We start from the raw sequence: 15,031 nt of genomic DNA, 5'->3' as shown, positions 1-15,031 counted from the left end.
GGGCGTGGCGGGGCGTGGCGGGGCGTGGCGGGGCGGGCTTGCGGTGGAGGGGCTCGGCCCCGGCCGGCGCGGCCCGGACCAGGAGGACGCAGTCCACCCTGAGCACTCTTCTACACGCCCAGGCCAGGCCAGACCCCGGCGAGCACAGCGCAGCCAGAGCGACTGGGAGGAGTGCTGTCCTGGAAGTGCAGCTCTACCGCAGCCACCATGAGGGAGGAGGCCGTGTGCAACATGGTAACGCAGTGGGTCTGGGGCGTGCCGGGTCAGGGGCGCGGGCCGCAGCTGCGCCCGCTGCGCCTGTCCACACACCTGTCACCCGACAGGTGGGGCGCCTCTTGGCGCAGCGCGGTGCGGCGCGGGGGCGGGCCGGGGCAGCTGTCAGCGTGGGTGGGTGAGCGGCGCGGAGCTGCTTCCGCGACCAATCACCGCGAAATGATCAGAGGCGGCTCATGCGGTGGGAAGGGGAAAGCATGAGACAGGTTATGAGCATCATGTGGGTTGCAGCTGGCCAGTGTGGCTCGCAGATGGTCCGAGGGGCTGCTGCTGCTGCTGCTTCTGTTGTGGCTACGGCTGTTGTGAAGGGCGCGCACCCTGCGGGGGGCCCGGGGGACTCTGTGCGCCAGAGCCTCTCGAGTTTCATGCAAACAGAACACGTATCGGGTATGTCATGTCATGGTTGGTCTGATCCATCTAAGTTTAGACGAGGATTATTCTCGAAGGCGAGAGTCCATAGTGCTGCCCAGTGCTGCTACATGTTGCCAAGTGGCTCCTCTCCCCATTCCATGGGTGCCAAAGACGGCCCGGAGGTTTGAAGGAATAACGTCACCTCTTTTGTGCAGAGGGTTTGGTTGTGTGTTGCCAAAAACAAATGATTTTAACTCAATCTACGTGAACTACACAGTTCTGAATAGAGAAAACGAAATTATGATGTTGATACTTTGACTGGCGCAACTCCTTACAACGTTTTTCAATAACCTAACAATAATAAAAAGTCGTAAAAAGTCGACGATGACTGCAAAAGTAATTCGGGTATAGTTTTAAAATAATGAATGGGCGAGTGCGATATTTTCTCCCTTCCCTTTTCGCTGACTCCTCGAAGTACGAAATGTCACTTTCCTTTCCCTTGTGCATCCGAGGCGTGCGGTCCGCAGACGTCGGCGGCCAGTCCTGTCTCCCATTTGAGTTTACGGCCGAACGGCTGACCGACGCGACGCGCGACGGGTGGGCCCGAGTGGGTGGCATGGACATTGGGTGCGCAATAAAGGGCGCAATCCCCGAAAACAAAAATATCCCTGAGCGCTGACTAGAATGTCGATAGCTTTAGCGGTGCGTCATGGGCAGCGGTGCCAGATAAATGAGCAAACAACATTGCCCACGGTAGTACACCCGCACCTGTGTGAAGTGGGCGTTTCGACTGCTGCCTACTGGCAACATTATCCGAACTGGAGATTAGTATTTGCCCAGTAGGCAGGCGTGGATACCGCCCACTTTCACACATATGTGAAGTGTATCTGTATCGTATCGTGGGCAATTTTTGCCTACTCATTTAACCATACGGCTGACAGAAAAAACGGCCACAATTTGTGTTCCCGGTAATTTATGTGTCCTCTCCTTAGTTGGCCGTCGCGGAAGTGCAAGCAACACGATAACCGCGTTGTACTCCTGCTACACGGCCTCGCGGCCCCGCCGGCCTTGCGTCACGGCTCTGGCCGCCACCCCTAGTGGCCCCGTGCCGCGTGGCGCCGCGCGCGCGCCCGTGGCCGAGGGGGCTAAAGCCGGGCTAAAGTTAGAACAAGTGTAAATACTCAGGTCGGTTAGGTTAGGGTCGTCAGAGCGTTATGAGAGAGGAATGCTGCAGCATGCTCTCGCGTCGTGAAGTGAAGGGGTTCGGGCGCCGAGGGCAAGGCCGCCAAAGCGGCGCTATCCGTGTCTGCTCCGTTCAACCAGTTCCTATGGCGATAAAGACCGTCCAGAGTGAGGTGCCCCGTGATCTTGAATGCCGCGCCGGCCTGCTAATGCAGAGAGCGAACGTGAAGACTAGGCAGATCAGGTTAGGGGTACTCTAATATCAATCATAAACTCACAATCGGAGAGGGGGGGGGTGCTTCACTCAAAAATATCAGTGTCCACCGGTGTCCACCATCTAAATAAAATCAGAAAAATCAAAGAAAAATCAATATTCAAAAATAACATAAAATAAGAGAAGATCATGAAATATCAGCTAACCAAAAGAATCGGTATATACGCTTGAATTTCTAGTGAAGTACCCCTCGAGAGCGGCGCGCGTCTGCTGCCTGGTGTCTAAGGGCTCGGCCGGATCCAGGTCAGGGGCGCCGCCGCACGGCCGCGGGGCCAAGGACGGGCGGGCCGCCTTTAGTCCCGCCCCGCCACGCCTCACGGCAGCACAGCAGCCCAAGGGCGTGTGCAGCCCGCGCCCATTAGCAAACGGGGCGGAGCGTCTCGGCCGGCGCCGGGGGCGACAGGCGGGCCGGGGGGCGGCAAGAAAGTGCGGCCGTTTGTTCCACAGATTCAGTGGCCAAATGACGGGAGCTCGGCGCCTGCGAGACTCCGGGTAGGCCACCCCGCCGTACACACATGCACTGCTGGCAGGATGTTGCCTACCCACAAGGCGCTATGAGAGCGATTCTGTAAACGAAAACCGGCCTCAGACTTGAAACAAAAGCCGCTGTTTTACTAATGTGTTCTCTCCCGCAGCCCTACCGCACCACGCCGCTGGTGCTGCCCGGCGCCAAGGTGAAGAAGGAGGACAACGTGACGGACTGCTACCTGCGCCACCACCCCAACCCCATGATGCGCGCGCCGCCCGGCCACGGGGGAGAATGGCTGCCGGCCGACGTCGTCATGAAGCAGAAGGTGGGAGCCATTGTCATTGAGTCGGAGTGCAACTTTTTGTGCCTACGAATAAAAGTAGTGTCGAGTTGCGAAGAATTTTGGAGGAAGTTGTACATTTTAGAGACGTACAGGGTGGTCCACAGACCCCTTCCTTTATTTCGCTCATACTGTACCGCATGCAGGCGTGCGGGCGGGCTTGCCTCCGGTTTCTCACCAAGGCGCCTTACGGCCCCGTGTGAGTATGCAACCCACCCGCACGCCTGCATGCGGTACAGTATAAGCAAAATAAAGGAAGGGGTCTGTGGACGACCCCCTGTATTTGTAGTTGATGCACACAAACTGAACAATACTTGTTCGTCTCGGAAGGCCACTTCCCCAAATAGTCCGCAATACACTATAATTATTCGTCGCAGAAAATGGTCTTTCTAAAATCATTTTATGTGTGTTTTGTTTTTGTTTTTTGGATGTACATATTATTTACAGTTGTTGTATTATTTTCGTTCGTCGTGATAAAGTTGGAGTTTTGTAGACAAATAGTTTGGTCGACGTAAGCTGCCAACTTGTGTTTGTGACTACTTTTGTAAATATCGCGCGCTGGAGTAGTAGTAGTTGTATTATAACATTCCACGACACGGAGCATGAAGATGGTAATTTTTATTACCTTCATATGTTTATCAAATTTTCTAAATTTTAGAAGTGGGAACTTGTCAGACCTTTTTTTATCATCACGGTTGATTTTTGTTACAGACATGTAATTATTTTTCTAAGGGAGGGGAGCCTTGTTGAGAGGAATTGTACTAGTTACCGCATGCAGTGCATGCTAGCAAATCTTGTCGGGATGTCCAGTACTTTTTAGTACTTTTAATTCACACCTCTCGCGCACGTACATTATTTGTTTGAATTTTCTGCAATGAATTTTCCGAGCATTTGTTTTCCTTGTCCTGGAGTTGTTGGTTTCCGTGTACATTCATGTATAGAATAATAGAATAGCGCGTGACTCATACTGAACGGCCACAGGTGGCGGACACTGTCTTGCAGCGAGTGGTGCCGAGCGATCCCGGCAGACATGTAAGTACCACTCCCTATTCTAACTACCCCAAAGAGTCTTACTCTTCGCACACGGTTCAGACTCGAAATCTCTGTGCGCTATTATTAACAAAATTGTCTTCTTCCAGCCGAGTTTCACATCGCTTTCAGCTTAACTACACCTGGCTGCATTTTCCGAATTCTGCGAATCAAAACTGAACATATCACCAGTTTTCTGCTTTTCTCTGCCACACGTCATAGCTTTGTACACAGTTCTAATTTGAAACTCCGGATTTGACGTACATTGTAAATACAAACGCTTTCATCCATATTGATAACGGGGGTCCAAATAATAGAAAGAGGAGTCTTAAAACTAATCCATGTCCTTTTCTCCGCGCAGGTCATAAACAAGCCGTTCAACACCCCCATCGGCCTGTACTCCGAGCAAAACATCGTCGACACAATCCACAAGACCCTGGGCTCGCCGTAAGTATCTCCAGGGCAGTGGACCAACCAAACGCTGTGATTGGATTTTGTCAAAATTGAATAGCTACACTGTAACAAAAAATCTCTGGGATTTCACTAAGAAGTGTTGTAAACAAAATTTGCCAAAGTCCGTCGGAATTTTCCAGCAGCCTCCACAGAATTGCTCAGTTCAAATTCGTGGAAAATCGCTGTTGGTATTGCAAGTGTGTTTTCATTCTTGTGTGTATTGCTAGAACTGCATCTGCATAGGTGACCAAATCCAATCACAAAACTTTTTAAAGGCTAGGCGTTTGATTTGGAAATTACTTTAAGCTTACTTCTCATTAACAAAGATTTCATAGTTTTGTAAAACTAACGGCGTTCATATTGCGCCCTTGATTCCTACAAAAGGTGCTCACTAAAACTCGAACGAATGTTACTCAATTATATATTAAGCGCACGATTCAATCAATAATTTGTTTCCTCCCGAGTTAAATTCAGCCTGCATCAATGTATTTTTCTCCCTTGACACTTGTTGTCTCCTTAACGTCACAAACACGTTTTGCCAATGCACCGCATCGCCTGCGAGGGCAGGTTCCTTTGTACTTTTATGGATCCTTTGAATGTATCCTAAACTCATTCATTTGAAATACATATCTCTATTTTTGAGCAATTCTGAGTACGACCCTAACGGGGCTTGGCCAGAATGTTGTCCGCGGTAGCCAAACTAGAAACGAGCCCGCAGTACCCGGTGCCGAGCACCAAGGGGCAGTTCCACGCGGGTTGCTCGCGTAAGACGCTTTTCTCAATGGAAAACTCTATCGATTCAATATCTAGTCATATCTACACATTTCAGTGTAAAACGCTTGCTGGAACTGCCCCGAATCCAAATGTATCATAAACCCAGTCCGCTTTTGCATCCTTTTTTATTACTTTTTTGTTACCCGTGTTCTAATACTTTTTGGGTTTTGTTTTGGTTTGGTTTTGGCTAGGAACAATGCGAGTCTCCGACAGGCGCCTAAAGTTAGGCAAGTATTCAACCAGCATGGCCTGCAGCCCCTTCACCGCGCCGCGCTACGCCACGCCGAGCAGCCAGCGTAGCCAGCGTACCTTCCCTCCTCGACTTTGCGTTCCCACCACTGCCCTCGCCAGGTCCCGCCCGAGGTCTCTGAGGCGGTCGCGCTAGAGAACGGCGTGGTCTGGTGAGCCGTCCATGTATCAAACCGCTCCCAACGATCGCCATCTTGTGTTCCGTGGAGCGGCGTTCTGCTTTAACAGCAAGGGACAAAATATGAAATACTACAGAGTATTACTCTTGACCACCCTAATTGGTAAATGCCACGCTGACCAGGCCTGGTGACCTCGGGCCGGTGCTTCAGCCTAGGGTTGGAAATTTCCCAAATTTCCTGGAAAATTTCCGAAAATTTTCCGAAAATATACGGATAATAACGTAAAAATTTCCATTTTTTCCCGGAAATTTTCCGTCTTTTCCAGATATTTTCCTGAAATTTTCCGGAAACTTTTCAGGGCTTCCAACGTGCTCATGCACGGCCGCCGGACGCCTGGCAGGCAGGCGGGCCCGTTACGCTGGCGTGCTCGGCGGGACGGCCTACCCCGCTCCTCACAGGCTGAACGCTCGGCTGGACAACGCTAGGAGGACAACGAAACGTTTCGCCCGTGCCTCGCCGCCTTTATGCACACACGAGTCGTATCCAAACACATTGGCCTCTGCATTTTGCAGAGGAAACATTTTTGCTAGAGTATATATGTCATACGCTTCGTGGATCTGTGCATCTCTGAAGCACGGGCGAACTGTTAGTTGTGCCTTCTGCTTGCGTGCTACACTACCGTTCTCCTAGGCCAAGATTCACATGGAGCCCATGGCCCCATCCATAGGGTTGGAATGGAGGTTCATGCTTCACTATGTGGATTTTTGACTGGGTAACGGGCAAAACGACATGCAGAAAAAATGGGTGAATTAAACAGCCTTACTCTAAAAGAGTGCCGCAATTCCAGCAATGTGCATGATATCAACCTAGCTATAGCTTTTTGCCCTGGCTTCATTCCTCATTTTGAATGGCAAATCAAAGAAAATGCTCTACAAGAGGACCTGAAATATTTCCGCTTTGTGTAATTGTATTTTTTCCCCGATTTACAAGTTCTAATCTCTACTTTTTCTCTCTTTTTTCCACTTCCATCCCAAACGACAACTTTCACACTACGAACACAATCCGAACCAAAACGTGATCAAAACTTTGTGTCTCGTTACACTACATTTCCCGGGAAGTGTCGTCTATCCGCCGCCTATAATGAAATTCTAATTAAAATTCGATGTTTTCCTCTAAAAACACAAAACATTCGTGTTTACAAAATCGGTTTTCGCGTGCATTTTTCCTTGGCTTCGTCGCACATTCTTCGAACCCTTTTGGTTCGCACTAACAAACGTCAATACCCCTTTTCTTCGCGGTTTCCTCACTCTCCCTACACTAACGTCGCTAATCGTAAACTCCCCTGTTTGCGTACGGAATGTTTTGATTACTTATTAATGTTTCTTTATCTTTTCTTTCCCTTATCATTTCTAAAACCATTTTGACTGTACCCGCGAGATCGTTTATACATCGCTAAAACTTGTGATACCACCTTGTCCCCGAAAATACACATTCACAAATACATGACACCGTGACCTTCATCGGCGTCCCGCACCACAGCCTGAAGCCCACCGTCGTCTACGACCCGGCCAAGTCCGAGACCTACAAGTTCCTCCAGGAGCAGGAGCTCGGCGACCACGTCCAGGAGGTGACCGTGCCCCCCCAGCCCAAAGTCTTCACTCCCAACAAGGTGCCCGCAGGGGTGAGGGTGAGTACGGGGTGACGCAACGAAATTAAATGAACGACTTCATCTGTAATTAGTTTTCCGTTTGGAATGGGGATTAGTTTTAGAATATGGATCGGTAGTGTGTGTATTGATGTGGAACGGAAGGGGCTGCCAGGCCTCTGTCCCGACTGGGACCGGACGGACGAGGACTTGTACGGACTTGATCGCGTAAAGTGGAATGCTAAGGGGGCATGGCCAAACCCGAAGACGCGTTGACGTGCTTTCGCTTAAATGAGCACTTGGACTGAAGCTCTATGTACAAGACACAGGAGTATTGAATACCACTTGCGAGCGAACGGGCAGATTTGGGTCTTATCGGGCCTTATAGCTCCGGGTGAATAGGCAACCCGCCCGGGCGCCTGCAAGTGATGCAATCTAAATAGGCCACCCGGCCAACCAGTATGTTTGACAAAAAAATAATTCCAATATCGTTTCGATATCAGTATGTCGAGCGAGCCACGACGAGGCAGAGCTTGGTGGCATTCATGTGTTGTGTCTAAACTTGTGTCCTAACTGCGTCCCCGTTAGTGTGAGGAAACGCTAGTGGAACGCGTCCATCACAATTGCGGGAGGTGCACGTTACAGCTAGATAGATTGCGCTTGCTCATGTTTTATTGTTGGTTTGTTGCATTGCAGAAAATTAATCCACCACCGACCCAGAGGGTTCATCAAGTAAGTGACCGAAGATGTAGATTTAACCATAAAATGCACTCTGATAGATGTAAATATAGTTTTTCGTCTTGCATTATTTTTAATTTTTCTCATATTTTTCCGTTCCTGTGTAGAAAACTATTAGCACTGCACCCAATCCATATTATCAAGTAAGTCCCTTCACACACCTTCAGGTTGCGGAGAGGTGGGGACGGGGGAAGTCCCACTTTCCGGGACGCGACGAGTCATGACGCGAGTCTTTGGTGTTGCAGGTGAACACGATGGGAGTGCCGGCCGAGCGCATCCAGCAGAGCGGCTCCTTCAACAGGCTCATGCACATGGTCATGAACGACATGTAGACTGACCCCGCAGGCCCCAGCCATGCCCCAGCCCCCACTCCCCACCCCCACCCAATGCCAGAACAGGAAAACTCGCCTCAGTTAAGACTTGGGTCTGCGCCGTGATATGCTATCGAGCGTCCAAATAGCTGTCACGCAAATATTCAACTCTCATCGGAGGCCAGCTTTCCATTCTCTCGTCTAGTCCCTCCACCAGCTACCCTGGATCGCGCTTACCGTCATAGGATGTGTGCCCCTAGCACGATGCCAAGTCGATCCAGGGCTTGGCTGCCCATCGACTCAGCCCGCATTGAGGGCCGGCTGTACCTTGTGATCGACTGAGAGCGCCAAAACGTTCAAGTATTCTGTGAAGTATATGCATTTTACTGCCTATGAGTCTGGGAACTTTTAAGAACTGATCAGTATCGACCGGGTTTTTAGAACAATAAAATATGACAAGGAAGAAGAGCGGTAGACAAGATCTATTTTGTTGCAAAAATTTTGAAATGTCCCGGACTGTAAATATGTAGCTCTAGAAGTCTTCCACAAAGTGATTTCATTCATGGTAATAATTTAAACCATTTCATTCAAATATGCTTATACTCATGTATTGCATCTAAGTTAGATCAACGTTCTGGCTTAACTTAGAAGTATTACGCTTACTTACAACTAATTTCAGTGTCTCATTGACTTCAACACTGTCCAATTATGGGTGGCATAGATGCAGGATTTAGCAGTAATTATAATATTTTATTTTGATTTCTTTTTTTTTTTTGCTGAGTAATGTACATTTTGAAAAATTTCAAAGCTTTAATGTAAATTTTGATGTAGAACAGGAGCAGGTCTCACTTGAGAAAGTATTTATTTTCTGTTATGTTATTTTGTATGTGTTCAGATCACCTTTTTATTCCTAGTTTACTACATAAGGATAATTTATTGAGTGTACCTTCTAGTCAAAAGTGAATGTGACTGATGTCATTTTTTGAAAGTGTGCTTTGGTTGACCATAGGTATTCCAAAGCATAAGAATCATCACAGTCTCTATTGTTTGTTTGGGAGCAAGCATGCTGCACTTCATTTAGCGATGTTCAATTTGATTTCAGCATGACTGTAACTTGTGAATTGAAAATGTGTTTCGATAACTTGTTATGAAAGTGGCTTACAAAATAAAGAAAATAAGTTATTGATAGAATTTTTATGTTGCACAGCAGCTTCTAGCTCATAACAAAATACAGATAAATACAGACGTATTCCCAATATCACAAAGCAATCTGTAGCACAGAATACTAATGGGATAACAAAAATTCTTGAGGAAAGTTGATTTTAGTTGATTGTAAATTATGGAATGTTTTATCACACAAGTGTTATTCAGGTACATAATTAGAATACACAGAAAAGACAGAGGACAAGGACATACATAGCTAACAAAGATTCTCCATTAAGTAATAATTTGAACTGTTCAGTGCATTAAGGTACATTAAGAAAAGAATTAAATCCTAAGAAACAATTTCTTAGTACTTTACTCATACTCTTCATTTAATGCACGTCCTATTATCATACGTCGAATCTCACTTGTACCAGCCCCTATTTCATACAATTTAGCATCTCTTAACAAGCGTCCAGTAGGATAGTCATTAATATAACCATTTCCACCTGAAAAAAATACACAAATAAATGAAAAGAAAACATCAGATTATATATTCAAATTTTAATGTTTTGATACAGTACCCAGGCATTGAATAGCATCAAGAGCCATTAGAGTTGCCTTCTCAGCTAAATAGAGGATAACTCCTGCACAATCCTTCCGATTGACACTGCCCTGATCACATGCTTTGGCAACACAGTAAAGATAGCTTCGGCTTGCACTAAGAGTAGTGTACATATCAGCTAGTTTTCCCTAAAGAAATAAGATCGCTTAAATTATACTCACACTAGTGGCGGGCATAATAGCATTGTTTTATTGTTTTACAAAGTGAACTCACTTGGATAAGCTGGAATTCTCCAATGCGCTTTCCAAATTGCTTCCGGTCATGAACATATGAAAAAGTTGTATCACAACATGCTTGCATGATTCTGGATTGAAAAAAAAAAGGTGTATTTTATCACATACTATCATACAATCAGTGAAAGGAAAATATGTCACACCAGCCAACTAACCCAAGAGGCCCAGCGGCAAGCACAAGACGTTCAAGATCCAAACCACTCATTAAAACATATACACCTTTGTTGAGTCCTCCAAGAATATTTTTCTCTGAAAAATTAAAAATGCAGGCTATGGAGAAAAATTATTTAAAAATAAATGAAATACCGTTTTAATATTTACCTGGAATAACACAATCTTGGAAAACAAGTTCACATGTGTTAGAACCACGCATTCCCAGTTTGTCGAGTTTTTGTGCAGTGCTAAATCCTTCTGTTCCCTTTTCAACAAGGAATGCAGTAATTCCATGTTGAGGTTTGTCAGTCTTGGTATCAGTCTTTGCATATACCTGATAAAATATTTAAAATTTTAAAAATCTTCAGCAGTAAACTGACATATTTAGAAATATGACTTATTAAGACTTATTCAAAGATGTGATTACTTACAACAAGAACATCAGCATCAGGACCATTAGTGATCCAGAATTTATTTCCATTGAGCACATAGCTATCTCCTTTTTTGTCTGCTCTTAATTTCATTGATACTACATCAGACCCAGAACCAGGTTCTGACATTGCTAAGGCACCAAAAAATTCTCCGGAGCATAGCTGATTTAAATGATAGAAGAATTTCATACCCATTATTCATTATGAGAATTCAAATATATAGAAGTTCTTCAAATATAGTGTTGTAAAGGCATGGATTACCTTAGGCAAGTACTTCATCTTCTGTTCTTCTGATCCATTACGATGAATTTGGTTCACGCATAAGTTAGAATGAGCTCCATAGCTCAGAGCAATTGAGCCACTAGCACGACTGAGTTCCTCCATAATTACAACATGATCAAGGTAACCTCCATCACTTCCTCCATACTTGGATTTGACAGTAATGCCCAATGCACCGAGGTCACCCAGTTGACGCCAGAATTTCTAAAGAACATACAGCAAGTTGATAACAGAGATGACATTAATGATGACCACAACTAACTGTAAGTAAACAATACTTTCTTACCCTTAGATCTGCAAAGTTATTAGTTTTGTCGATTTCTGCTGCTTTCGGTGCTAACTCTTTCTGAGCGAAGTTAAAAACAGTTTCCCTGAGCTGCAAAGATACCAAAAATTTAAAGTTAAATGGAAATCACAGTGAAGTAATAATCAACAGGTTTGAGGTACACATACTTGAAGTTGATCAGAATTTAATCCAAATATCTTCTCATCAATGGGATAGTGTGAGGCAAATCGGCATGAAATATTCTTAAAGGAAACTAGTTTACTAATTTGAAAAAATGATCTAGTGGAATGTGGATAGAGCATAAGAGCCATGGTTGAAAGTTTTGAACGATTTTCGTTTTGACGGCAGCCGCTTCAAAGTCCAAGCGACGTGACAAAAAGGACAAGCTCTCATCCGCCGATGCCCCAGCTGTTTACCGTTACGGGTAGCATTACAACACACTTCTTTTTCGGGATGCATCTTCTTATCATGATCAGTAGCAGTAGGCTTTGGAGGGAAAGAGACAGAATACGGTACTTGTAACGTGACCGAGAGAGATAGAAAATATGGATACCACTCTCCGGAACTACCAACTCTGAAAAGTTCGGTTTCATGGTATAATCGACCTTATACCGCCTCTTTCGGGGAATATACTTTTTTATTTAGTCTTAAGCGTAACACAATAGTAGAAGTTTACAAAGAAAATATGAAAGTGTGAGCTGTCACTCGACATAAGCTTTATGGTTTAGATGTCATATATTACGACGAGGAAAAGTGGCTCTAGCAGAAGAATCTGTCTGTGTGATTTTGTAAACACAACTTTTGGACTTTGGTAGAGGTTTTCAATGTGCCCCTGTATCTTCTTTGAAGATTGATTTTTCTGCGGAATACTTCGTATAGTGATTTATATGTTCTCGGCAACAATTGTAGGGTGTGAATTCTCTCTACCTTAATCGATGAATATAGTTATGACGAATTGTAGAGGAACCTAACCTAGAAACTTAGTCAGATCAGGCAAAATTTGCACTATCGCCCCATCATGCCTGGCGGAGAAATTATCAAGAAACTGAAAACGGTAAGTAAATATTCTACTGAAAATCCAATAAGTTGATCACTTCACCAGTTTTTAAAAATGTGTTCTTCTAATCCCTCAATATGTTCTGTAAGGCAGAAACCTGCCACATATTGTTATATTGTGTGTGTGAATCGTTTCAAAATGGTCTATGTATTCTACAGTTGTAGACTCACAAGTGATGTATTACTGTATCCAATTTCTTGTTAGTGGGCATGATCATTTAAAAACACCATTTTCAAAAACAAACCTTAATTTTATTAAACACATTCGAGTTCCATGTTTAAATACTTTCGTTTTCAAGCAGTCTTCATGGTTTTCATTTTATCTCTATTATTTGCTGAGGCATTGCACTTAAAATTGAAAATAAAGTTATAATTGTATGTAATTTTTAATGAATTTTGAACGATTCCCTTACAGTATCAGTCTTTCCGTGCATGTGCTTGCTGTTCTTGTCTAGGGTATTTCTTTTTTGTGTGTCTTGAATAGAATTGCTCATTTTATGCATTGCTATAAAGCTTGCATCTTTACTTCCTCCATTGTGGCGGTGGATGCAGAAGTTGAGCAGGGCAAGCTCAGGTAGTAAGGTTAGGTAGGCAGCCATTATGTCACCCGAGTCCGATGGGTTGCCTACCTCGTGGGCGCCTCTCTACTTTTCCGTGGGATGCCAACGATCAATCTCGGTCAAACCCGCCGACCTCAAGTGCCAATGCATTCCGTTAGTTGTCTCCCCGTTCTCCGGCCATAGTCCTGCCACATCATCACCATTTCTACTCTTATTTGGGGATTGCAGCCCCGATAGTCTCACACAGCACTGCGTGACTGCGCACAAACCCTCGCTAATGAAATGCACAACTCGATGCGTTTTTGCTCCCGTGGCACTTCAACCGCAGCATTTACTCTTTGTGACCCACTGACGTTATTCTGAGGCTGCCTATACTCATGATGATTGTAGCCTTGGATCGCGAGGGGTTTAGGGGGGGGGCTGTATGAGACTGTTTAGCAAACCCCTTTCAACGGGTATAACGCATGGTCGACTCAACGAGGTCCAAATGCGAATGTGCGTGGATGGCCGGTTAGCGTATTGTGATGGTACCAATCACAGCCTGCTGGTGAGAAACTGTCAGTCCTGGGAAATATGCCGAGCCGCTCTCCGTGGGTACGCGACGCGCGACGCTCTCAGGGCGAGAGACTCGACAAGCGCGTTATCTTGTTCTCCAGCACACTAGCAAAGCGCAGGCGGACATGCTCGAGGGCTCGAGGCTTTTGTCTTCGTCAAGCTGTGCATTTTAATGGCCCGTCCATCGCCAGACTTGGGAACGTATGTGAATGGTTTCGGATGTCTTACTGCCATGCAATTATAAATTGCATTTGCTTCGACATTGCAATTTGAGTAACGAGTGCCGAGTCTGCTGCTAGTGCTGCAGCGCACGCTCGCAATGCCACTTGCACTATCCTCGTAGATCAGTCGAGCCGGGTGACTCTGCTACTCTGTCGCTACTTGTAGCTACCTCTCGATGCCCGACGCTGATTGTCCGAGAACTCCAGGGACAGTGTCTGGGGCCGGCAGCCTCGGCACACTGCGCTCGAGAACACGTCGGCTTCGCGCCAAATCGAACAGCAATCATTGGGCCCGATTTGTGTACATAGTTTCACTCATCTGACGGGCCCAGACTCCAAATCCGCCTTTTGACGTGGACTTTCACTTAGACTAGTACCTTGTGGCGTACTTGTTACATATCCACTGATCCGATGGTGCTGGTCCGGCCGGTCGGTGCGTCGCGTGGTCGGGACCGCCCTTCCGATCATGTTGCGGGCAGTGGGCAATCGACCGTCATGCCGATTCGGCTACTCGGAGACTAGGCAAAGCCGAACCTCGGAGCGCGCCGTCACCAGGCCGTCAGCAGCGTCCCCTGCCCTGTCCATCATTCAAATTATTACTGCAGCTGCTGACACAAAGTGTCGCTCGTATATTTTGTCGAGGTTATTGTTTTAAATAAGAATGCACGAGCATTTCGTGGAAGTGCAAACACGTGAGTTATAATGCGAAGCATAAAAGAAGGAGAAGAATATGGATGGTGCGTTAAAACGTTGAGTCCCAGGGAGGTCCTCTTTTGCATGCTGTTGTGACCATACGTGTGGTCATGAGGGACTCAACGTGTTAATGGCTCTTTTCACGAGTTGAAGTTAGTCCATTTCAATTTGTAGAGCAATATATCAGTATTCAAATTGACCCGCCTTGCCTCGCTATCGTCGCAGTCATTATGTCTCGCGCCCAGTTTAGTCGTATCACCACTTTTACCAGCAGGCAAATAGATCTGCGTCGCAGCAGGACACTCTGCTGCAATCCAGACTGCTATCTTGCGTCAACCTTCCCGTGTGTGTGTTCACGGAGACACACACATCTCTCTGGGCGATAGGCGTATATACTGTCAGCGCGCGGGGAATGCCAAGGAGTCGTTAATTTTCCGTTCGGCGTTTGCCTGGACGAAACGTATGGAAGTATGGGAGCGTCGCGATGTAGGCACTCGCCGACCGGAAAGGGGCGACGTCTGAGGTGATCAGGTGCTCCGACAACATCACTGCGTGGAAGGCCGCAACGACATGCTTTTTAGTCGAACCA

The 15,031-nt window shown here is 46.2% G+C and overlaps 2 protein-coding genes across 6 annotated transcripts in view; one reads left to right on the top strand and one right to left on the bottom strand.

The window, feature by feature from the left end:
* LOC113217641 (PDZ and LIM domain protein 3) overlaps window positions 1–9,398 on the top strand; it is a 32,068-nt gene extending 22,670 nt beyond the window's left edge. The window contains exons 5-12 of one of the 5 annotated variants that reach the window (XM_052263648.1): window positions 2,716–2,874; window positions 3,871–3,921; window positions 4,280–4,365; window positions 5,337–5,372; window positions 7,053–7,200; window positions 7,855–7,890; window positions 8,004–8,039; window positions 8,142–9,398. In XM_052263648.1, the coding sequence (XP_052119608.1) occupies window positions 2,716–2,874; window positions 3,871–3,921; window positions 4,280–4,365; window positions 5,337–5,372; window positions 7,053–7,200; window positions 7,855–7,890; window positions 8,004–8,039; window positions 8,142–8,228 (639 nt within the window). In that variant the 3' untranslated portion in view covers window positions 8,229–9,398. The remainder of the gene's footprint in view (window positions 1–2,715; window positions 2,875–3,870; window positions 3,922–4,279; window positions 4,366–5,336; window positions 5,373–7,052; window positions 7,201–7,854; window positions 7,891–8,003; window positions 8,040–8,141) is intronic. The other 4 variants (XM_052263650.1, XM_052263649.1, XM_052263652.1 and 1 more) reach the window with 4 other exon arrangements.
* LOC113217610 (isovaleryl-CoA dehydrogenase, mitochondrial) lies at window positions 9,387–11,835 on the bottom strand. The gene is made up of 9 exons (XM_026437572.2): window positions 11,525–11,835; window positions 11,358–11,447; window positions 11,054–11,275; window positions 10,793–10,954; window positions 10,530–10,695; window positions 10,364–10,457; window positions 10,189–10,279; window positions 9,935–10,103; window positions 9,387–9,859 (listed from the first exon to the last, which is right to left on the bottom strand). Exons 1-9 carry the CDS (start codon window positions 11,666–11,668, stop codon window positions 9,726–9,728), a joined length of 1,272 nt encoding a protein of 423 aa, XP_026293357.1. The 5' UTR covers window positions 11,669–11,835; the 3' UTR covers window positions 9,387–9,725.
* Window positions 11,836–15,031: the final 3,196 nt, after the last annotated feature.

This window comes from Frankliniella occidentalis, unplaced genomic scaffold (assembly GCF_000697945.3).
Source record: "Frankliniella occidentalis isolate FOCC.00 unplaced genomic scaffold, Focc_3.1 Scaffold13, whole genome shotgun sequence".
NCBI lineage: Eukaryota > Metazoa > Arthropoda > Insecta > Thysanoptera > Thripidae > Frankliniella > Frankliniella occidentalis.
This window is presented reverse-complemented; position numbering and strand designations above follow the sequence as displayed.